Here is a 24,688-nt window from a genome sequence, read left to right as displayed (position 1 = left end):
TAATGCTGGTTCTTTCTTCTGCCTGAGTGCTGAAGCCCCACTGATGACAGACGCCTGGAGATGGGTGCAGGAGATAAACCCAGTCAGGGCTGAGGGCAGTTTGACCCTCCCAGGTAGAAGATCTTGGTCAAGGCATGTGAAGGGACAGTTGGGGGTGGGGGGTGGGGAGCCATATTCAGCCTGCAGGCTGTAGTGTACTGACCTCTGGTTTAGCAGGCCAATCTTAATTGTTCAAACTCCCTCCCTTCTTAGTGTTGTCCCTTATTTTAGAGACAAAGTGCTAGAAAAGCCGGAGTCTGTTCAGTGATCACAAAAAGGTCGCTAACAACCACGAAAGGCCACCTTTAGAGAAAAACCTCCACCAAGTGGAAGCAACAGGAATTGGGAGCTTTTACCCTCCGGCAGATGCTGAGAAATGAAGATTCTACTTTCTTCCCATTGTCCCTCAACGGAAGGCTGGGTGTTTTAATTAGCTAATGTTGGCAAATTGCTTTGAAGAAAATTGTAAAATGTTTCGTGCTCCAAGTGCCAAGAATTCTAATTAGCTTTCCTTAAAGATACCACCTGGAAGTGTGAGCGCTTGTTGCTCGAGGTCCCAGCCAGCAAGAATAACCTGCGGACCCCAAACCGGTTTTTAAGCAAACGCAACTGAATACAAACAGATCTCTACATTGATGTCACACTTTCTTCCTTCTGCTGAATCTGATTCCTAGCAGCTGGGATATTAAGCCCCCAAAATGGAGGTTTGTTGTTTTTTTTTTTTTTTTCCAATGAAAGTCTGGTGGCAAGGGAGACATGAAACACATTAACCCATCTATTTGTCGCTTACCTGTGTTCCCTTTCGGATTTTTAGCTTGTGTGTCGGAGGCCCTGCCCCAGCGTGTCAAGGTCACAGAGAGGAGGAGGCGGGCAGCCACTCAATCATGCACCAGGGCCAGCTCCCAGGTCCCCCGGTCTGGGAGAGACGCGTGTATGCTCTGTCGCTCTTAACAGCTGGGTAATGAATTTGCTCTCCAACAGTCTCGTTTCATGTGGTAGCGGTGGCGACCGCAGCAGCATCTGATCTGCGTCACCGTCAGAAGCAAGTGAAATGTAGTTAATATGGACCTTAGCCACCGACAGACATTGATTGGGAATCTCCAGGCTCTGACAAAGTCCTGCTAAATTGGCAGGGCCGGGAGCCATGTGAGAGGAGGCGCCCAGCCTGGGGCCGGGGAGGAATTCCTTAGCCTCACCACCATTGGCATCTGGGGCCAGATGAGTCTTTGAGGTGGGAGCGGGGAGGCTGCTCTGTGCATTGTAGGGCTTTGGGCAGCATCTCTGGCCTCTACCCAGTAGGTGCCAGTCGCAGCCCTCCTTCTGAGTGGCAACAATGTCCCAGTGTGTCCCAGTGTCCCACGGTGTCCCAGATACAGCCTCACGTTCCTGAGAACCACCAGGTTACGGGGAGGGGTGGGGCAGGGAGTCACGTTGTTCAGGGACGCACTTGTACCAGCGACCTAGTGGAGAGGGGGCTCCAAGCATTGCTCTTGAGTCCTCTGTGCCATATCCTCCTCTAATCCACGATCGAGTCCCAAAGGTTCTACGCCGATGGCATGTTCTGCAGCAGACCACTTCCTGCTACCCTGCCTCGCCTGCTCTCATTCAAGCCCCTTCATTTCTGGTCTAGAAGAGTCCAGCAGCCTCCCAGCTGGTTCTCCCATTCCCCTCTGCTCCCTACAGACAGAGGGACCCTCAGGAAAGGATAGCAAGAGCATGTCACCATCCTGCTGGGAAGCCCCAGGCTCCCTGGCATGTACCCTTGAAATCACCAGGCCCACCAGGCGGTATGCTCTGTGGGCGCCTCCCCTCTGCCCACAGTCATCCTTCCCGCCCCTGGATCTCTGGTTGAATCTCTCCAGAGGCCTTCCCTCACCCCTACCCTGAAGACCAGACATTCGTGTTCTCTGAGCCAGGGTCCTCAGCCTCAGCACTAGTGCCATTTGGGGCCAGACGATTTCTGTAGTGGGAGCTGCCGTGGGCATTGTAAGATGTTGGGCAGCGTCCCTCACCCCTCCCCACCTGACGACAGTGGCGAGCCCCCCCACACCCAACTGTGACGCCCAACAATATCTCCAGACACGGCCCACTGTCCCCGGAGAGGCAGCGTCGCCCTGGTTGAGAATCACTGCTCTCCTGCAAGTTTTATTTTTCTTCGTGGCGCTCTCTGACAGGCCGTCTGATCTGTCTTCTTCAGTGGAATGCAAACTTTAGAAAAGCAGGGACTTAGATTTGTCCCCTGCTGTATTCCAAGTGTATAGAATGGAGCTTGGGACGTGGTAGGTACTCTGTAATTGTGTTGAGTGTCACGAACTTCATGCTTCTAAGTAACCTGTGAGGGGATGGGGTCATGGATTGGGGCAGGGCTGGCCTGCAGAGTGTGCTTTAACTGGTCATGGACACTAAAATGCTGTGCCTTGGCCACCTGCAAGCTCTTTAAAGCACAGAGAAATCTCAGGAAACCTAAGCTAGGCGTCTGGTGGAAGGGTGGCTCCAGACCCCCTCTACCAGCAGATTAAGCACTTCCGGGGATAAGTGGTGTTTTTCACAGGCGCCTGGATGAGCCTGCAGATCATCCTTGGAGGCCACCAGGCTCTGTTGAGAGTGACTGGTCTCTGGCCGGCAGACATTCTCAAACCGAAGGATTTGTGTGGTCTGGAGAGCCAGCGCATATTCTAGCTTCTGTTCATGGGTGTCTGGAGGCTTTCTTTCCTGGCTGCAGGTGGTACTTGGGGCAATTCTCCTTTTCTCCATCACCTCTCTCAGCATCACCGAGACTTCCAGGTGACGGCTATGGTCAGGCGTGGTGAGCCCTACGAATACAGCTGCGAACCAGTGTCATGGAGGCAGGGGCCCATGTGCAAAGCCACTTCTCCCTCCTTCTGGTACTGCTCTTTTAGCGTCTGGTGTCTGCAGGGTATTTCTCCCACCTTATATTCACAGCGATGGGGGCATACTGCAAAGTGTAGCTAATTAGGAGAAATACGACTTCAAACTGAGACTCTTCCACTGACTGCATGGCTTTGGCAAATGTCTTCACTTTTTAAAAACTCAGTTTGCCAATCTCTACAATGGGGGTAATAATACCCAGGTATCCATTTCCTCATGAGGATGCCATGAAAAGAACAGGGCTCCTCACCTGGCCTGGCCTACTTAAGACCTCACTGGGGAGCTGCTGTTATTATTTCCTACCTGCCAGGGCCTTCCTTTATCCAGCTCAGCCCATCGACAGGGTTCACCTGCCTCCTCCCTTCGCCTCTCGAGTGTGGCTCCCGCTGCCTCTACAGTGTCATCGTCCCCACTAGTGAACGACTTCCCCCCTCCTGACTCTCGCCCCCTCTCCCCTCTTCCCAGCACGCGTATCTCATCACTGTGATTACGCCGTGTTAGCCACCGTGATTGTTCCATGCCTCGGCACCTCATTACTGAAATAAAGTTAACATTAATGGGAGTCCTGCAGCTAATCCCTGTGCTTACCTCTCCTGAAAATGCATTCCAGTGATTAGCAGGAGAGACACATGCATATATTCATTTAAAAACTCTTCCTGGCTCCCCCCTCTCCCTCCACATATCCTCTGTCTCTGCAGAGATGGAGGCCAGGGGGCCTTTTAGCTACCAACAGGCAGAGGACACAGTGAGATCCTTCCGAACTGGGGCAGACAGGATTTTGGGAGCAGCCAACTTTTCCCCCTAGAAAAAGAAATGCATCCGTTTCCTTAGGGCGTGGTGCAATTAAAAACAAAACCAACCCGCAGACAAAAGGCCTTGGAGGGAAACCGACCAGGAGCTGTGTGGTAGCCCCGGCACTTTCTCCTAGGAGACCTCGGTAAAATAGCTTTAACCTTCCTAATGCAGTTTCCTCCTCTCCTGAAGGGGATGTCAGCACGGGGAGGATTATGTTAGATGAGGAACAGGGAAGAGCCTAAGGCCTCAGGGCTTGTTCTTCTCCCCTCCCCACCCCTCCCCTCCCCAAGGATCGCTTCCCCCCACCCCCACCCCTGCTCTGGGTCTGTGAAACCAGAGGTCACGTGTGTCCACGGGGCTCCTTGAGGTCCCCAGTGTCGAGAGATGGTGCCAAGCACGATGAAGATGAATTTCTCCGTGACATATTATCATTCAGAAGAACTTGGGTGAAACTCACTCCATCTTCCTCCCCTTCCCACCTGGGAGAATCTGCAGATCCCTCACAGGGTTCGGGAGCCAGGCTCCCAGGCCCACCCAGGTAACCAAAGCTCTCCTTTCCTGCACTGCCTCTGTCCTGATTAAAGCAGGGGACAGGATGACCCTCCTGTGCAGCTTCCCCCAACTCAGCAGCGGCCAAGAAAAGGGAGCAGGGGGACAGCAGAGGGGAGGCCTGGGACTGTAATGAGATTCGCAGGCGCCCTCACTCACCCTCCGTGTCAAGGAGACATTTTCAAAAAAGATTTGACACAGCATCCTCGCAGAGCCCTTTGCCAACACGCAAGGTGGAGGCCCCCAGAGTACTTTAAGCCGGCTTCTGTTAACAGAGCAGCCCGTCTGCATATTATAATCACGCTGCTCCAATTCCCCGTTAAGCAGCTGTTCCCACAAAGAGGGACAATAGCCCAGCCCCACCCCTTTGAGAGCTGATTTCAGTCTTGTCTTTGCCGGTGCCAATTCTTTGATCAGTTTTCACTTAGGATCTGGAGGGCATGTTACAAAGTGCTTTGGGCTGGCTGCCAACAGGCGCCTCACTGGAGCATGACAGGGGCCCAGAAGTGTCAGTGTTGGGAGAGAGACAGTGCTCACAGGATGCCTTTTAAAAAATAATTACGTTTGAATTTTAAAAGCAGTCTTCATATATGTTAGTAGCTTCATTTATATGGAAAGCCATGCTGGTTCCTATACCCTTTAATATTTGATGTCGCATCAGCTTCTTCACAGTTGGGATAAGCGTTCTTGTGGCATCTTGGGGACTTTTGGGATCCCTGGGTTAAAGAAAAAACAATGAGAGGGCTAGATACTGTCATTTCTTTCCCATTGCTCATCTGTTCTCCTTCCTCCCACACCGCAACCAGATGCTTTGTTGCTAAATTGATTGTAGAGGATCTGAGGGAGCAAGGTGGGAAATGGGAGGAGGGTGTCCGAAATACATTTCGTTTGTTGGTGGTGGGAGAGGTAACTATATCTATTGTTTATTTCCTCTTTTATTGTGATAAAATATACCTAATATAGAGTTTACCGTTCTAACCATTTCTCAGCGCACAGCTCAGTGGCATGGAGTACATTCTCATCATTTTACAGCCATCACCTCCATCCCAAACTCCTAAACGCTTTCATTTTCCCCAACTGACACTGTACCTATTAAACCCTAATCCCACCCCCACTCCCCAGCCCTTGGCAACACTGTTCTACTTCCTGTCTCTATGGCTTTGACTCCTCTAAGAATCTCATATGAGTGGAATCATACAATATTTATTTCTTAGCGTCTGATTTCTTTCACTTAGCATAATGTTCTCAAGATTCACGCATGTTGTGGCAGGTGTCAGAACTTTCTTTTAACAACTAATATTGCGTCTTTGTATATACTCCATTGGCTTATCCATCCATCAGTTGATGGCCACTGGGGTTGCCCACTATTTATTGAATATTATGGTTTCCAGTCATGCATGTGAGGTGTGTGCCTACCTACAGAAATCTAATTTAATTCTCACCAATGCCATTTTATAGTTGAGGAAAGGAAGCCTGGAGAAATGAAAGGTCTTGCTTGAGGTGACCCACACTTAATTGGTGGTGCTGAGATTTGGTTTTGGGGCTTAGCACTATAGTTCTTGGCACTGCCTTGGTGATTCAGTGGCTGCAACTCTGAGCTTCCAGTGCAGGCGGCTTGGGTTTGATCCCTGTTCAGGGATCTAGATCCCACTTGCCACAACTAAGAGTTCTCATGTACAACTAAGACCCAGTGCAGCCAAGTACATAAATAATAAATAAAAAATTTAAAAGATAAAACTATAGTTCTCAAACATTCCAGGATTGTTTAGGAGGTTCCTGGGCCCTGTCTTGACCTACTCAGAAGGTTCAGAAGGTCTGCAGTAGGTCCCAGGAATTTGTGTCTTAATATGCACACTTCTTCAATACAGGTCATCAGAGAACTAGAGTGTGCTTAATATGGGTGAAGTCTAGGGGTTTTGACTACTATCCTATATGATCTTGTTCCTAAGGGAGTTGGAGGTAGCTTTCACCCCAAACGTTTTAAGATAAACAGAAGTGTTCTGGGTAAAGGCATCCCATAAGGCAGTCACACACAGGGGCATCTGCGAGGGCCTGTGGTTTGGGCTGCAGGGTCAGCTCTAAGCTTCCTAGCAGCCCAAGCAAAGAGTGAAATAAGATTAGCCGTAAGATGTATCTAGCTCGTAACATAAAACATAGTACCAGGAGCACCGCTATTGTGTGCATTTTGGCCTGAGGGCTCCTCATTGAGAAGACCCTGTGCTATGATGGAAAATAGTCACAAACAGCCTGAATCAGTTCCACAGGACCATCATAGGGCTGGGTCTTTAGAGCAAACCAAGATGCGATGCTAACAAACCCTTCCGATAGAGACGAACCTGGAGAAAAGCATGCTAAGCTGTTTCAAGCCTGCCTTTCTGCAGGGGTGTGATGGAGCTCTTCATGTTCTGAAACAGATCCCCTGGCTTTTTGTTAGACTGCTGGCCTGCCTCTGCGGCTCCATTCTTTCCAGTTCCTCTCCTGAGCCTGCAGGTCCCCCTGCCCTGGAGAGAAGAGCCCAGCGGGGGGCCTCTGCTTTAATGACTAGGATGCTTGTCTTTAAAGTTTGCCAAGCCCTCGGCTTCCAACCAGTGGCCAGTGTGGCCCTCCTCTCCTTCGGCATGCAAGAAAAGCAGCTGTCTGGTTGAGTGAGCTCTGCTATAAATCAAAGTGTCACCACTTAGCCAGTAGAAGTGATTTAATTAATCCGCTGTGTTGTCCCCTGAGCATCACTCCACCTGACTGCTAATCAACTTCCATCAGCAGGAGGAAAATACAGACCCCCTTTTACTGAACCACATTGCATGAGATGAAGGAGGAGAGGGAGGGGGAGAAAAAGTTAATTGTGGCAGGGGAGCTCAAACTGTCACAAGAAAAAAGTCTCTTGTCTGGCATCTGCCTCTTTACACACCGTTGTCCCCGTCCTGGGTGAGCTGCAGGAGAGGACCACGTTTTAGTGAGATTAATATAGACATTATCTATTGTCCATATCTATTTATCAGAAATAATATCTTGCCTAGAAACCCTTGACAGCTGGCATATTGCAAAAAGGAACTGTTCTCTTATCATGCACCCAGTATTTAGACCTTAAAAAAAAATCCCACACAGAACCTTCATTGATAATCAGATAAGACTGAAAGTTTATATATCTATCTCGTGGGCACAGGAACATTTTTGACAGATGACCACCCCAATTTCTGTCACATTCAGGTGAAATAAACTCAAGGCATTTCTCTGCAGTGTAATTAGGCAGATCTAGTTAATGCTATAGTGCTTTGAAGGTGAAATAAGCTTTTGTAATGAGAATTCCAAGTCCAGGATACTTGAAACCTTCTTTATGACCCTTCAGTCTCCTTGAAATTCTTCACAAATGGCAGCTAGCACGGCTCCATTTTACGGTAGGAGAAACCGAGGCAAGCAAGGGTCAGGGAAGTATCCAGGAACTTGCAGAGCCAACGTGAGTGTTCTGAAACTGGGATCCATCCCTTATTGGAGGATAGGGGCTGCCTGAGATTCTGTTTTAAAACATGGGCTTATCTGGAATTGGATTCTTTTCTGATTACTGAGCACTTACTCTATAAAGAGAAATTTCTAGAAAGTCTCTTTAACAGGATAAAGACCAGAAAATCTTTCATCTGATCCAAAAAATGACATCTTGCACCAATTACACATAAACCTTGGTTTTTCCCCATCAGAGGACTCTCCTTCCTCCACCCTCCCTCGCCCCCCACCCCAAGCAAACATGGAAGGCCTGCCTGGCTGGGCTTTTGTGGGTGAGTCACCCTGTCTTTAAAGATGGGTTAGGGGCAATGTTTACCTGCTCGGAACTCTGTGTTTCAGCAAAGATGTGCTTGGAATCAGAGCCTCTGCTGTACTCAAGTTGATGGATGTGCCTTTTAAAGGAAAGAGAGCCCTGGAATCTAATTCCACTAACTCGAAATGCCCAGGGCGGTTAAGGACTTCCCTGGGCCCCTCCACACGTGACCTCTTTATGTGCATTATCACTGCTGGGCCAGGGCCACCCGCACAATTCTGGATGAGCGACAGGGTGAATGACAGGAGAGCTTCTCCTGTGCTTTGACTTATTATTAAGTCAAAATCTGATTAAAATGGATATCTGGGGCAGTCTTAAAGGGAAAGAAAGAGCTGCCGTTAAGAGATGCGGAGGTGCGTGTGGTCCGTCGAACACTAGGGGGCAGTATCACCTCTTCCCCTACCCTACTGCTGCTAAGTCGCGTCAGTCGTGTCCGACTCTGTGTGACCCCATAGATGGCAGCCCACCAGGCTCCCCTGTCCCTGGGATTCTCCAGGCAAGAACACTGGAGTGGGTTGCCATTTCCTTCTCCAATGCATGAAAGTGAAAAGTGAAAGTGAAGTAGCTCAGTCGTGTCCGACCCTCAGCGACCCCATGGACTGCAGCCTACCAGGCTCCTCCGTCCATGGGATTTTCCAGGCAGAAGTACTGGAGTGGGGTGCCATTGCCTTCTTCGTCCCCTACCCTAGGATGTGGTTTTTCTAGGAACAGCTTTCCTCTTGTCTGAAGGAAAGCCGGGGCTACCTGGGTAGAGGAGAGATCGGGAGTTGCTGGCTTCCACCAACTAAAGGTCGCAGGCACCCACAGGAGAGTGCTGCCTTCTTGCAGAGCGTGCTGGGGTAGGGTAACAAGGGCTACCCATGGTGCTGGGTAGAATTCTGGCTGTGCTTTTGACTACACTTCCCTCTCTGGACTCAGTTTCCTTATCTGCAGAATGGGAATGCCCATCTCCCAGACAGGACATGGGGATGAAATGAGATCATATATATGAAAGTCTGCAGCATGGCACTAGGCAAACGGATAAATGTGACTTCCTTGTCCTCATCTGCCCTCTCCTTCCTCCATTCCCCTAGTCTCTCATTCCTTTCACCAGCCATAGAATCTCTGCTACAAGGTGCTTAATGATTTGATAGCAGGGACTCAGATCCCAGAGTAATGCAAAGATCCAAATCCTGCCAAGCCCCCCCTGCCTCCCCTGTCCTTGACCCCCCTCAGGCAGGCATCAGGGAGCTCCTGTCCCCCAGCTCAAGGGGCTGGGACCCTCCTCTCACCAAAGCATTGTTGCCATGAGGAACTCTCCTTTCCTTTCACCTGTTTCCACCACAGCCGTTGAACCGCACTCCAGGCCCCGCTGCTGGTCATGTGGGGGCCAGCCAGGGAGCCCTTCATTGTGGCTTTGTTTATTTTTGTACACAATTTAGAAACATCTGTTCTGACATTTTCTGGGGTCACAGACAGGAAGAGAATGAGGCTGATATTTCTCAGGTGTGGGGCCTTAGTGCATCTGTAATTGGAAAGTGGAATGGTTGGGTTGCTTCTCCATTTGTCAAAAACATTTCATTTGAAAGCGAAGTCAGGGTTATGGTGCCCAGGGGTTGCATTGTATGCAAACAGGTAAGCATTAAAGGGAAGTGTCTTGGAAAGTGAGAAATAGCAAAGCATTAAGAAATCCATGGCAAAGTTCTCTGCAACTTTCTTTGAGACAAAAGACCAACCATGGGGAGTTGACTGCAGCCCTTGTCTGCTTCCTTGAATTGGAAGCCTATTTTCCTTTTCTCAGTTACTCCCCTTCTCAAGATGAATGTGGTAAAGGTGGTGCCCGGAGTTCACTGAAGGTAAATGATCAGATGTATTGGTTCAGAAAATATTTGCTGAGCACCTACTCTGCCCAAATCTGAACTAAGTGATACATAACCTAATTATAATACGAACCGGCAGGTATCACCATGATATTAAGGGAAGTTGGAAAGGGACTCAGGAAAGGTTTCATAAGAAGTTCACCAGGCAGAAGATGAGGGAGGAGATCAGGAGACAGAAGGATGAGCTTAACTATTTTCTTGTTTAATCCTCCAATATCCTGCAAGGAGTAGGTCGTATTATCCCTGTTTTTCAGATGATGCTGGGGGAGACTGCATTGCTCAGCCGAGGTCAAGGCTGACCAGGTGGAGAACTAAGATTTCTCCCCAGCCCTGTCTGTCCCTCCCACCCCACCCCACATGCTGTCCCCCAGCGCTGCCCTACTTGGTATGATTTGAATGCAGAAAATGGAGCTGGAGAGGTGTAGGGGGACAGATTGCAAAGGACTTTTCATGGTGTGTTATGGAGTTTGGACTTTTTGTAGGCAGGGGGAAGCCAGCACAGGTTTTTAAGTGGATATTGATTCCATTACCAATGGGAGATGGATGGAGAAATAACCGGGCTGGACCTTGCCTGGAACTTTGACCACCGTCAGATTCAAGTCCTGCGCACACAGCTTCTTGCCTATCCTCAGGGATGACTAGCCCCTCAGCTGAAAGAACTAGACCACTAGGGAGGATGAATCTCATAAGTGATGTAGGAAGGGAGCCGTTTTCTATTCATCTTTTTTGGCTTGGGTATGCCTTTTTTGTTATAAAGCTCACATGTGAAATTTAAAAAATGCAACAATGTGGCATAAAAGAGAAACAAAAGTAAAAGCTGCCTTCCAGTTCATCTCATTCCCCAGACGTAAACAGTTACCAGTTTCTTGTATAGCTTTCCTGAAATTTTCTATTCATGTATAAGGATCTGTATGTATGTATAACTTTCTTTTTAAAATTTTGTCCATTTCTGCCCAGCTAATACATGTACATGGTTCAACATTCAAAAGGATTTTACTAGGAAAAGTCCCTCTCCCACTGCTGTTCCCAGCCTCTCTGTTCTTCTCCAATGTCACCATTATCTTGTATTTATGCAAATACAGGCTCATGCTTTGCACGTGTTATATCTATTTTCCCTGTAAGTACAAAAGCTATAACAAGTGCTATCTACACTGTTCTACCTCATACTCCTTTGTTTCATGGTAATTTTAAAAATTCCAATATTTAGATAGTGCTTACCAAGTGCCCCAAATTCTTCTAAGTGCTTCCTGTATTATCCCACCGAATCCCATGACAGGGGCAAGTGTTTACAATCCCCATTCACCAGGAGGAAACTGGGGCACAGAGAGATTGAGTGACTCACCCAGGGTCATTCGGTTAGTAAATTAGCCCTGATTGTAGGGCTGCAATTGAAATACGACTGGGGAGGAGATGCCACTGGTAGTCAGGTCCAGCCTGAAGATGTTTGGGTCTTGCTTTTTTGAGGATATCAGCATACCTTGGAGATATTTCCAGATCAGCACATACAGACTTAATTCTTTTACAAGGCTGGATACTTCAGTTACTTCATCCTTCACCTATCAATAGATGTTTCCGTTGTGTCTGATGTTCACCTCTAACTGTGCTTCTGCTGAAGCATCCTTGTACGTATACCTGGCAGTGCAGGAGCAAATGTACCTGTAGAATAAATGACCAGCGTGGGCTTGCTAGTCACCAGGTATGCACACTTTACCTTCCAGTAGATGATGCTAAATTGTGCTCCAAATATCTGCACCGGTTTCCCCTCTCCCAGAGTGTATGAAAGTACCAGCCCCCCATCCTCACCCTCCCTGAGCATTATCAACCTGTTTAATCTCTGACAATCTTCCCACTGAAAAATTGGCTCATTGTAACACACGTGCATTATGAGTACATTTTTTCATGTGTTTATTTGGCCATTTATAATTCTGTTATGAACTGGTTTTCCATGCCCTTTGCACAGTTTGTGCTTTGACTTTGTCTTTAAAAAAAAAAATAGAGATATTTAAGAGCTCTTTGAATACTAAAGAAATGTGTTACAAATATTTTTCTAGTTTATTGTTTGCATTTGTAATTTTTTTTACTATGGAGATTTTAATTTTTATGTAGCTAGATATATTAATCTTTTCTTTATGGCTTTTGGGTTTTGTGTTTGCCTTTTCCTCTCTACAACTATATATATTTTTAATGACCAGTTTTTTTCTCCTTAGCCTTTTTATGGCTTTAATTTTTAAATTGAATGCTAGTCCGTTTGGAATTTATTTTGATGTAAGGAGTGATATAGGGGTCCAGCTCATGTTTGGCTTTGAGGGGAACCTGTTTGGACTCCTTGATGCCCAGGCTTCACCAAATTGGGGGGGACCACCAGCAAGAGGCTGGGGGAAGAATTTGCAGTGGGGGGCCAGGGCCACAGCAGGCTGGGTCTTCAATCCCTAGGGGCTGCTGAAACCCAGAGTGGCCAGCCCTCTGGCACCTGGAGAAACAGGGGCTTCTCTGGGGTACATATCTGAGCTGAACACAGAGACTCTACCATCATAGGGAAAGAGGTGCATCTTACCTGTCTCCGTATGTTCCCAGCGCTGCTTGCAGGCCCTGGCACAAGCTTGGTCATTGTCACGTTGTATGGAATCAACTGATTCTGACCCCCGAGCTGCTGCTGATTTGGTGCATGTGATTTTGGGACTCAGTGCATCCCTTCACATCTCTGAGTCACACTATCCTCATCTGTGAAGATAGGATACTCCATCCCAGGAGCTATTACAAGAGGTCTCTAGAGTAAAGGGAGAAATGGGTGTGATTGCACTTGTTGAACCCGAATGAGCTCTGCAGATGAAAAGTTGAAACGCTCAGCCACCTCTTTGCTGCTATTCATGTGTCTCAGCCTGTAATCAAATGAAGTTGTAAAAAATTATAATTCATCTCCATGTGGGACATGACTTTTTTATTTTTTAACTCTAAATGAGAAAAGGCAGCTTCTGAGTTTTTTCCTGAATATATTCTTGTACCCCCAAAAAATGTTGTCTATTACTATCCCCAAACCTCTGACATTTAGAAAGTAAAGGTGGGCTTGGAATGGGAAGTCTGTGTGAAGCAGAATCAGGTACCTACAAGGAACTCACTTCCAGTCCACATGGAAGAAAGTCCTGGGCTCTCAGGCTTAATTTGATCCTGAGTGAGACTTGGACCACTTTGTGCTTCAGTTTCTCTCAGTTGGTTATAAAAGAGACCTTACATCCAAGAAAAATCAATCTAGAGCAGCCATCTGGACTAATAGTCAAGAGGTTGGGTTCCAGAATCTGACCACGAAACTTCAAATCCAGCTCCCATTTACTAGGTGACTTTGGACGACTCACCTGCCTTGTTTGTCATGGGGCAGGTGAGGACCTGAGTGCCTAAGGAGCTTAGAACAGAGCCAGGCATACAGCAAGTGCTTAATAAATGCACTTACCATCTTCAAATATTTTATTGGATTTGATAGCTTGTCATGTTAATATATCGAAGCATCTTTGATTGATAGTCCCGTAGGAGGTGCTTCAGAGAACCAGGGGTGATGGATACAAAAAGAAACTAGAGGGATGGTCCTCAAAGAACCTAGGAGATGCGCTCAGATAGGAGAGATGCCACAGACACACATGAGAAGACTGCAGGCCTGGGGTTGCAGGCACTAACACCTGTGGAGGACAGACAGGCCTCAGACAGGAGTGACGCGTGCAGCATGGCACAGCCACTTGCAGATGGTTGTGCTCCTTAAATCACAAAGGAGTGATCTTCTTCTCCACAAAGGAATATGCTTTCTCCATTTGTCTTGAAGCTTGCTCACCTAGATTTTCTCACATTTGGCGGAGGCCTGGCTACAGAGAGAGGGTTCTCTTGTCATCATAGAAACAACAGTGCGTGTAAATGATCAGTGACAGCCGAGCCGAGCCTCAAAACCGGGGAAGAAGGGGAGCCGTGGAGTCTTGGCAACTGTGATAAGGTGACCCCATTCAAAAGGGCAAGTCCTTGTGAGGCTAGAGCTTCTGCACTTTCAAGAGAGAGCAGAAATCAAGATTTTTATCATATTTTTAAAATGTCAGATACAACAGTTTTAATATGCTGTCCCAACACAGCATGTCCATGGGGATGAATTTGGCCTCTGGGCCCCAGGTTTGCAGCTTCTGCATATAGCCTGTCTCATAAGTGTACCGATGTGCAAATTCATGCACATCACACAGTTGTTACATAAGAAGCATTGCCTAGCTAAGCAATTTTGCCTTTCCAAATCATTCAGGTGTTGTCTCTTCACAGACTCCACTGTTCCAACCCATAGTCTGCCATGATCCCTTTACACAAAACTGCCTTTTAGGAAAAGATAAGTTGGAAAGCATAGGGTGTTTTCATACAATGTGTGAGGTTAGAAGAAAGGCACTCAGGGTTTGAAGTTGTGCGATAATCAGTGCAGCTGCCATTGTAGATGTTACCTGGTTGAGCGTGCCAGTGTTCACAGCAGCATTAGCTGTAATAGCCCAAAGGTGGAAAATAGCCCAGATGGCCATCAGCCAGTGAATCAAGAAACAAAAGGCAACATATCCATACAATGGAATAATATTTGGCAATGAAAATGGATGATGTGATACAGGGAGATGCCCCAAAGTGGACGAACCTTGAAAATATGATGCACAGTGAAAGCCAGGCCCCCAAGATCACACTGTAGGATTCTATTTATATGGAATACATAGAATAAGCTGAACCATAGAAACAGAAAGGAGATTAGTGGTTTCTAGAGGGTGGAGGGAAGGGGAACTCGGATTCACCGCTATTGGTATGGAGTTTCTTTTAGAGGAGACAAAAATGTTCTAAAATTAGATTGCGGTAATGGTTGCACAACCCTGTGAATATATAAGAAAACAAAAATTGAATTGTATGGTATGTGAATGGTATCTCAAAAAGCCATTTGAAGAAAAAGATTACATGATTCCTTCTTTGATGCTCTTTGCCACATACAGGGATGGTATCAGTCATCCCTGAATGCAAAGGACAGCGACATAATCAGTGACAATTACAGCCTATTAAATGCATTGGCACTTGGTCGCCACAGGCAAAGACAACCGCAGTTCAGACCATTGGATCACTGGATCCTTATTATATTGTTTACTAATATTGTGTTCCGAATCCACATCCAGCAGTGTAAACAGTCTTGTTAATTTTAGGTCTGCAAGGACAGGAGAATTTTAAGAATGCCGGTGCCTCTTCCCATAACCCGCCTCGTTCCAGCAAAGGGAAGCCCGGCGGCTGTGCCACCAAGCCAGTGTCAAGTGTGAACCCAGAGGATCTTGGCTCGCGGCCACCAGTCCATCCTGTTTGCTACCAGTTGGGGGTTGTGTGTGGGTGGGTGTGTGTGGTTATGTTTTCCTTTTGGCTGCCAGTCAAGCTTCCCCTTTATCCTCTTCACTCTCCAACCCCGTCGATGTAACCACCAGTGAGGGTGAACTGGATGGTCCCTGCCATTGTTGCTGAATGGACATGAATGAAGGGGCAGCCACATGGCAAGAACCAGGTCCCACACCTGGCAGCAGCCGCATCTGCTTTCTCTTAACAGGCTCCTGTTGTCCTCCAGCCGGCTCCACGCATTTCCCATCAGCGGAGAGCCCCAGTGGCGGTGAAGATCATCCCGGGGGGCCAGCACCAGTCTCCAGTCCCCTTACCAAGTCTCACCACTTTCCCCCAGAGCACCTTGCTCAGGGCTTCAAGCTGGCTTAGCCAATTCCCTGAGTTCATAGCACATTTGCTTTGTTCCCCCTCCTCTTCTCTGAACTCTGAGGTCAGTGCCCCTTCCTATTGCTTTTTCCTGGCTCCGTTGTTTCACCCTGGACTGTCACTTAGCACGCTTCCTGCCCGAATAGGACAAGACCTGGTAATGAAAGTCCCCCTTCACTCTGGGGGGCCCTTGAGCATTAATGGCCTCTGGAAGCAGATATTGTCTGACTTCCGGGAGTCTAAAGTGCTTGACCTGCACATAATTACAAAATGACCTACCAGACAAGGAAATGTTTGTTTATACTCCATCTCTGTCGTCCCTGCCCGCCTCCCCAAGGGGAAAAGTTTGGCAAGGTCCATTCTCCTAAGTCCATTGTGAGTCTTTCCTCTGGGTTTCCGTCCTGTCCCCTCCCCTCGACCCGCCAGTGGGGTGGGTGGTGGAAAGCAGATCGAGTGCGTTTCTTGCTTAAAAAGTAGGCTGAGTCATGCAGGTGTGTCGCGTTCCCGCCCTCACACCTGCAACATATATCTCTTGAGCTTACCTGATGAGCCAGGTGCCGTGTCAGACACGATGCTGTCGGAGTGTGTCTGATGTGGCCCCTGCCCTCGTCAAGCTTGCAGTTTAAGTGACAGGTGCAAGATAACAATCAAGGTAAGTGCTCTGATAGAAGAGTTCAGGGCACCTTGCAGGCATTTAATGGGGTCACCTGACCCATTAGTGGTGCTGGGAAGTTGAGGAGGTCAGAAAAGGCCCGGTTTGCATTAATCAGGCCTTGGGGGACCCCATTCTTTTTAAAAATTACATTTTACAGTGGAGTTAGTATAAACCCAGGCTAGATTCATCATTATATAGTTGCTATTATAGTCACTTTGTTCTTCTGATTTTAAAAGAAGTTAAACATTTTGCTCCTGGGCCCCTAAGGTATTGTGGGTCCAGGGCTATCTCTAATGGAGAAATCAGCCCAGGAAAAGCTGCCCTGAGGAAGAGACAACTACACTGAGATCCAGAGAATAAATAGGACTTAATTCAGTGAACCGGGTAATGGAGACAGCACATGCAAAGGCCCTGTGGTAGGGGAACTAACCCTTGGAGAGTGTCAGAGATGTGTAGTGCAGAGAACAAGGGGACTCAGGGATAGAGTGAAGCTAGAGACAAGACAGGACCATATGGGACATGCGTGTTATTGTGACCTTTGCCCCAGGGCCATGGGAAATCGATAAGTTTTAAGCAGGGGAGTCTGGATGACTTCTGAAGATATCCATAGGAAGAGCTGACTAAAAAAATCAATGATGCTCCCATGGGGACTTCCCTGGTGGTCCAGTGACTAAGACTTCACGCTCCCAGTGCAAGCGACCCAGGTCTGATCTCTGGTCAGGGAACTAGATCCCACATGCTGCAACTAAGAGTTAACATGCCACAACTAAAGATCCCACATCTGAAATGAGGACTGAAGACCCTGCGTGCTGTGGCTAAGACCTGGTGTGGCCAAATAAATAAATAAATATTAAAAAAAAAAAGAATAGAAAACCATTATGCTCCCTATCCTCAAATTCTCTCTATTAAATCTAATCGCCAGAATGAGAACTGGTTTGAAATTGATCAGGCATCAAATTATGTTAAAAAGAAACTGAGACACAGCTGCTGGTCCGTGATTAGTAGAGAAGAAAAGACAATATTTTGCCTCAAATTTCATTATGCTCCCCCAACCTGGATCGGGCCTTCAGGAAACAGATTTTGAGATAGAGATTGAGTGTAGATTCCCGGGAGTGTGCTCTGGGGAACAGTATCTGTAAAGGAGTGAGGGCAGGACCAAGCAGATGCAGCAGAAGTGTCAGGCACTCCCACGGGGCTCCCTGGAGAAGCAGCCCCCATGGAGGCCAGGGAGCAGGGCCTCTGCACCTGCCAGATGAGTGGCTGCCATGGGGGCAGTGGGGAATCTCCGGTGAGTAGCTCTGAGGTCAGTTCCCGGCAAAGGTCTCAACGCCCAGCAGCCAATACCGCTGGCCCCCAGGGAACGCACTTTTTCTATTAAGGGCCTGGGAGTGAATATTTTCATCTCTTTGGGCCATACAGTCTCTGTTGCAACTGCTCCGCTCTGCGGTTAAGGCACAAAAGCAGCTGTAGACGCTACATCATGAGTTGGCATGGTTGTTGGTCAATAAAACTTTTTATGGATAAAAATTTTTAATTTTATATAATTTTCACTTTTCACAAAATATTCTTCTTTTGCATTTATCCCCACCCTCCCACCCCCTCCCCCCACAACCAACCATTAAGAAATGTAAAAACCATTCTTAACTTGTGGGCCTTGGACCAGGTTTGGCCTGTGGGTTGTAGTTTGACAACCCCCCACCACAGCCCAGAAGGAGATGCAGGAGTTGGAATCTTTGATGTTTAAGTTGTCAGCTGTAGGCTAGTTGTCAGGGGACATTTCCCTTTTCCCTTCAGCTTGCTTGTCAGTAAAACAGGAATAACTTGAAAACCCAAGATCCTGCAATGGGGGTTGAGTGGGGTTGGGGACCGGAGGCAGGCTCTGTTAAAGCATTCCTGAGTCATATTCAGAATACTGAGTACCAGGGATACATTTCTCCATCCAGTACTGCCCTTCAGGCCTACATTTCTCCATCCAGTACTGCCCTTCAGGCCTGAGCCATGCTGGAGTCTAAAGAAAACGAGTATGTCTGCTAAGGAGCCTGGTGACATCCTAACTGCACAAGGGGGAAACAGAGTCAGGGTTGGTTTAGCATTTGGGGGATTTTTCCCCAGCGTGAAAGTCACTTGGGACTCAAACCTGTACCAGACAAGTTCCTTTCCTTTTCTGTTTCTCATTCTGGAGAGACCAATAATCCCCTCTCCCCACCTCCTTCCCTCCGCTGCCTTCACATTCTCACCCTCTCATCTCCTGTGTGGTAGCAGCCCTTGTTAGTGTCCTAACCTAGGTTACTTTCCACAGGACTGGGTTTCCAAAGCTGCCTGCAGGAGGCCTCTGAGTGCTTAGAGATGAAAAGAGACAGTCTCTCCAGCATCTTCTTCCCCCTAACCCTCAACAGGAGCGAGCACATATCACCATTACACAGCCCAGAACGCTCCAAAGGAACACTAAATCTGGGTTTGTGACACTAAGACTCACAAATTGCAAGAAAAAACTAATAAAACATCAACTTTGAATTTCACCTCTGTCTCTGGCCTCTTTCCTTGACAGGTCCGTGTTCCCCTCAACCTGCATTCGCGGTTCACCTCATTATTGGTTGCCGCTTATTTTAGGGGTCAGGAAGTGATTGGGAGGGGGCAGAATGCCATTTTAGGGAGTCGCAGCTCCCAAAGCACCTTGTAGAAGTCATCGGCCCTTCTGAATGTCTGCAGTCACACCTGACCTCGGGGCCAGTTCTCAGCTTCCGGCACAGCTCGGCTCAGCGTCTGCCACTGTGCCTTGTTGTTTGTGGTCCCATTTAGCTTGTTCCCTTGCACCCCACCCTTGTTCTCGTTCTGTTCTACTTCCTTCCTCTCTTACTCTGGTGTTATTCTGGTTATCGTGGGAGAGAAAAGGTACAGCGTTTCCATCTGTCACCTAGCTGTTGTCTGGGTTCCCAAAGGCTGCACGTCTGTGACAACTGGCACCAAAGGAGCTGGTCAGCCTTCCTGTTCCCCTTCTGTGTTCTCTACACCTGGGTCTGAGTGCCATTTTCATCACTGTCCCTTTAGTCCTGGGATGTGTTTGCGTCTGACAAAGTTGATAAGCCTTGTTGAGAAGATAGTTCATGGATAGTTAGTGGATCAGCTAGACAGAAACTCCTGCAGGCCCAGAATCATGCCTTGTGTTTATTTTCCTGTATCCCCACAGTGCCCAGAATAAAACAGCCTTCAAGAGTCACCTGTTGGTTGACAGGACAAGTCTAATGTTTCTTGGATCCCACGCTCCTTCTGCCACCCAGGCCCTCCTCATCTGTTTCTTGGGCCTTTATAATAATTTCCTATTTCACCTCCCTGCCTGCCTCCCCTTCCCCATTCCCTGTGCAGTTCAAATATTTGAGCCCATAACTTCTATTTGGCCTAAGTTTGCTTGGTGGGGCAGCAGGGAGCCCTGCTATTCATATTTTCCTAGACTGTGTGAGGGTGAAGGGGGCCCATTTCTCATCCATCTCCATATCTTCAGTGTGTGTCAAAAGGCCCAACTCTTAGTGTGTGTTCAACAGCGTGTGCTGAGTGAATGAATAGAAGGACGGGAGGAACCTCTTTAACTCTGCATGCTGCCTTCCGGCTCTCTCTAATCCCAGGCAGGGTGAATTCTTCTTACTCTAAGCAAAATCTTTTGGTTCAGCATTTACTGGCACATATTATAAAAATCCTCCTCAAAGAGGGGGATCCAGAAGGACCCCGATGTCAAATGAGTTTGAGGACTAGCTGCATCCTCTTTATACATTTCAAGACTGACCATGCACTTTGGCATTTAAAGACTCTGAGACATCCCATGTTTAGATGCCTCTTTAGCTTCCTTCTTTTGCTCGTGGATATCCAGTTTTCCCACCACCATTTGTTGAAAAGACCATCCTTTCCCCCACTGTGTCAGTAATTACTGATTTTTAAATCAGAGCTTAAATGCACAAGGATAGCAGTGGTAGTGGTAGAGAAGGTCTGTTAGTATTACCTTGGCCCTAGGGACATCTTTCAACTCACTCCCCTCCCCGGTTTTTCTGGGAGTGGGAGGTGTGCAGACTGGCCGGGTGAATGTTGAAAAAGCTCCAGGTGAGGACATACCTGGTGGTACAGTAGATAAAAATCCACCTCTCAAGGCAAGGGACATGGTTTGACCCCTGGTCCGGGAAGATTCCACATGCTGAGGAGCAGCTAAGCCCGTGCACCACTACTGAGCCCACGTGCTGCAATACTGAAGCCCATGTACCTAGGGTCTGTAAGGCTGCACACAGCAACAGAGACCCAGCACGACCAAAAATAATAAAAAGAAAGAAAAGACTCTGGGTGACCCAATATATGTGCCCCTCTTCTTCTGGTTATCAACCTAGAACCAACGGAGGACAGAAATCTTCAAATCGACTAGAAGCGTCAGTGATGTGCAGGGTAGAGACACTTTGCCCATTGGATCTGCTTGACTAGCATGGACTTTGTTCCTACTGGGTTTTCCCAAAGCTCACAGGTGAGCTCACCCACCTGTGAGCTCTCCGGAGGCTCAGGATCTGGCTGCCCAGGTGCCGAGGACGAAGTGCTGGCTGCCCTGTACCTGGACAGTCCAGGAAGCACCCTGAGCATCTGCCTGCAGTTTGCACACCCGTTGGAAAGGCCCCCTTGGGGGAAAAGGGAGGAAGAGCTGCTGGAGGGAAGAGAGGAAGAAGGACAGACAGTTGGTCTGCATGGAAGGCATCTAGCACAGGTGTGTGTAGCAGCAGGTGTCAGCCTGCAGCAGAACCCCCACGGTTCCCTGGCCCTGCAAAGGGAAATGAGAGGGAGAGGGGAGCTGGCCGGGCTCCTGAGGAGCCGCAGCCTGGAACTGCAGCGCCCGCCTCTGTGTATACAGCACGCACACCTGCTCCTCCCCGCCAAGTATCGATCCGAGGCCTGGAGTACACAGGCATCTCAGAGAGCTGGGTCTTCACTGCAGGCTTACTAGTGCTTCTAAACAATTATTGCCCGGGGGCTGTGTTGCTGTGTCTCTGAACACCCACTCAGGAGTCCCACCAAGCCTCCACTTTGGCGGAGTATGGATGAGGGAGTGGCCAGGGCGTCCAGGTTTGTCTGCTGGAGATGACCATACACAGGAAACTGTAGATCAAGCGGAGGAAGAAAGGGTCCCAGAAGCAAAGCCTGAGCATCCTGGGTTCAGCAGAGCTTTTATCCCTTACTCTCACTGATGGCAGGCAAACCAGTGGTGGTTGGTGGCGGGGTAGAAAGGGCGGGAGGTGAGCGGGGGCAGCAGGAACAGGAAAGAGCAGGCACCACCACTCCCTTATGTTCACAGCAGAGCATGGGCTCCTTATCAGCATCCCTACTGTACTTCAGAATCCTCCTCAACAGCTGCCCTTGCGGTCAGCGCTGGCCCTGGAGAGGGAGAGGAGAGCTGTCCTGTAGGATGCTCATCCTGGCTGCCTCCATGGCCTCTGTGCCTCTGGAGGTATCCCTCCACCCGTGAGACTTTCATGGTCCCAGCTGGAAGAAGCAGGAAAGTTGCTCCTCCCCAAGTATTTGTTCTCTCTTTGCACGGAGGCTGGAACAAAAGCCCAGAAATCCCTGCTCCAGAGTTCTGTGTGGTGTGGAACCTGGGAGACCTGGGAAATCATCAAGCCCAAAATTGAAAGGGACGGTGTGGGGCCGGGGGTATGTGTGACCAGGGAGATCATGGTGCCGATGATAACCGCCCCCACCCCCCAACCCAGGGTGCTGCACAGGCCAGCCCGATCTGAATACTCTGCACGTGTAAGTCCATTCAACACCCCGAACCACCCTGGAACTAAACACTGAAACCTTCCTATCCCACACACAAGGAAATGGACTCAGCCAGGTTGAGTAACCTGTCTACACAGCTGCTGCTGCTGCTGCTTCTACTACTAGGCTGAGATCAGATCACAGGGAAGCTGGGTTCAAAGTCCATGCTTTTAACTACTCTTATGCTATAAAACAAACAAACAAAAAAATCAAATCCAAAATCAAAAGCCGATTTTCATCCACCAGACTGATGGCAAGTAATAGGTTTGATACGATCGAATCACCATGAGGCTGGCGAGGGGCCTGCACCTCATTACATCCAAAAAGGCCTGCAGGGCTAGGACTGGGGCTGGAGGCTGGTGGGCACTTTCATCTTATCTGTGTTTATTCTGCAATGCACAATATACTTGTACAGGACTTGGGTTCATAACTCATAAGAGAGAGAGAGAAGTGAAGATGGTTGAGGAAAAGAACCAAAGATAAAGACCTGAGGGTTTTTGGAGTCCAAAACCTCTGATGTGAATTCAAACATTGAATGTGACCTCTTGGCTACAGAAATTCTGCCGGCCTTGAGCCTTGGAGGAGCTCATGTTTTCCTCCAGCACACATTTCTTTACTGAGGACCCCTGTGTTCCAGGCTCTGGGTCGGGCTCTCGGCTCTTTCCACACGAACCCAGGGTGTGTCCTGACAGTACCGTCTCACATCTGTCCCCAGTCCGGGTGCCTCTGTGGCGATGAGGTCATGGCCGCACACAGGGAGGAGCGGGTTCACCCCTCAGCTCCAATTTGTGCTGGGCTGTTGCCCCAGAGCAGCTGCTGCAGCAACATTTACTTTGTACAGCGGCCAAGAGGGAGAGGGAGAGGGAGAGAGCGAGCCGGCAAGAGTGAGCGCGCATGAGCCTACCCCATTCCAAAATATTTCTGACAAAATCTGGCACTCCTGGTTCTAATCAAAATACTGAACTTTGGAACAAATTAACATTCCACAGCCTTGCAGGGAAGGAGAACTCAGCCGAGACAACTTCAGTTCACAACCACAACAAAAATAGCTTCTCCCGGGGAAGACACAGTCTGCTAACAAGGTCACTTTTGTTTTGCTTCCCCTGCCATCTGGCTGAGTGGCACCAGAGACTGGATTTGGTACCGACTTCTTCTGCCGAGAGTGGATGGGAGCCGGGTGGCGCTGCAGAAGGCTTCTCAGCCTCCTGGCAAAGGGTGCCGGCACAAAGTTACCTTCAGACACCCCCCAGCAAGCACGCGGGCAGATGGAGCCCCGGTTTCACCCAGCCCGACTCAGCTCTGAGCTCCGCGTGTGCAGAAGGTGTGACACAGCAGACAGCAACAAGCAGGTGGGAGTCAGGGGAGAGTGAAAAACACGACAGGATGGGGAGGCTATCTTCGTCTCGAAAAGCATTCCAGGACTCAACGCAGCGCTCGCTCTGGCAAGTCGGGAGTCTGAGTTCCAGAAGGCGAACAAAGAAGCATGATTTTGGGTTTGGGTTTTTTTTTTCTTTTCCTCTTCCCTTCTGCTTGCAAGATTCAGCCCCTCTCTATCATTATCAGGGATGCTCAGTAACCTCCCTTGGCCTGTTTCCTCGTCTGTAGGATGGAATCACCTGCACTCGTGGGTGAAGAGAGCAGATGTCACTGCCTACGGGCGTCAGGCTGGAGTTCCCAAAGAACGTGAGTGCCCTGTGACCTGGTAGCCCAGGAGGGCTTCCATGTAGAAAGACCCCTCAACAGCCCTCTACAGAACTTCCAACGTGACATAGTCTTCCCAGAGTTACTTCATTTTGAAGGTGTGGAGCTGGGATTTGAACACAAGCCTTTTGCTTACGAAGATTCTGCTGCTTCTTCTATACCAACGATTTTCAATCTTTTAAAAAAGGATCAAAAGCCATGAATATCCACAAGGGGTTCACGGCCTAATAAAACCATGTCCCTCTCATGAGGAGTCTGTGTGTGCTAAGTCGCTTTAGTCTTGTCCGACTCTTTGTGACCCTATGGACTGTAGCCAGCCAGGCTTCTCTGTTCTTGGGATTTTCCAGTCAAGAATACTGGAGTGGGTTGCCATGCCCTTCTCCAGGGCATCTTCCCAACCCAGGGATGGAACCCGCGTCTTATGTCTCCTGCATTGACAAGCAGGTTCTTTATCACTAGTGCCACCTGGGGAGAGGAGTCTAGGGAGCTTAGTTAATTATCATAGTAGATCTGCTGGGAAAACAAATAAAGCTTTAGTAAAACAGAGAAGGAATCTTTAAAATGACTTAAAACCTCCCTACCCTTAAATGAAGGAAAATAAGTTCATTAGAACATCTCCTTTAGGATTCCCACACCCACTCGCCCCCATCCCCTGCCAAAAGACATATAAAGAAACTTTGATTTCAAGCGAGTTAAATCTGGTCTCCCAGGGGTCGGAGGTGGGGTGAGTCTGGTGAAAATCTTGGGACTCTTAAGTTGTGCCCTTGCTGCCTCTGGGGAATGGGGTGAGCAAGGGGAGCCCAAGGTCCCACTGTCGCAGGTGGTTCCTGAGTCAGAACTGAGCTATGGCATCTGGCATAGGGTTTAAAATGTCAG

General features: G+C 48.5%; 1 protein-coding gene and 1 long non-coding RNA gene across 5 annotated transcripts in view; both read left to right on the top strand.

Moving 5' to 3' along the window:
* Positions 1 to 18,849, top strand: part of SPRING1 (SREBF pathway regulator in golgi 1) — a 49,399-nt gene extending 30,550 nt beyond the window's left edge. For 3 of the 4 annotated variants that reach the window (XM_025267583.3, XM_025267582.3, XM_025267581.3), the window contains one exon: positions 15,518 to 18,849. In XM_025267583.3, the coding sequence (XP_025123368.3) occupies positions 15,518 to 15,949 (432 nt within the window). In that variant the 3' untranslated portion in view covers positions 15,950 to 18,849. The remainder of the gene's footprint in view (positions 1 to 15,517) is intronic. The other variant, XM_025267584.3, reaches the window with a different exon arrangement.
* Positions 18,850 to 20,608: 1,759 nt separating this feature from the next.
* LOC123329927 lies at positions 20,609 to 24,059 on the top strand. Its single transcript, XR_006545535.2, has 2 exons — positions 20,609 to 23,604; positions 23,717 to 24,059. It is a non-coding gene; the product is annotated as an uncharacterized LOC123329927 (long non-coding RNA).
* The last annotated feature ends 629 nt before the right edge of the window (positions 24,060 to 24,688 follow it).

Source organism: Bubalus bubalis, chromosome 17 (assembly GCF_019923935.1).
Source record: "Bubalus bubalis isolate 160015118507 breed Murrah chromosome 17, NDDB_SH_1, whole genome shotgun sequence".
NCBI lineage: Eukaryota > Metazoa > Chordata > Mammalia > Artiodactyla > Bovidae > Bubalus > Bubalus bubalis.
The sequence above is the reverse complement of the archived record's forward strand: the minus strand, read 5'-3'. Positions and strand labels throughout refer to the sequence as shown.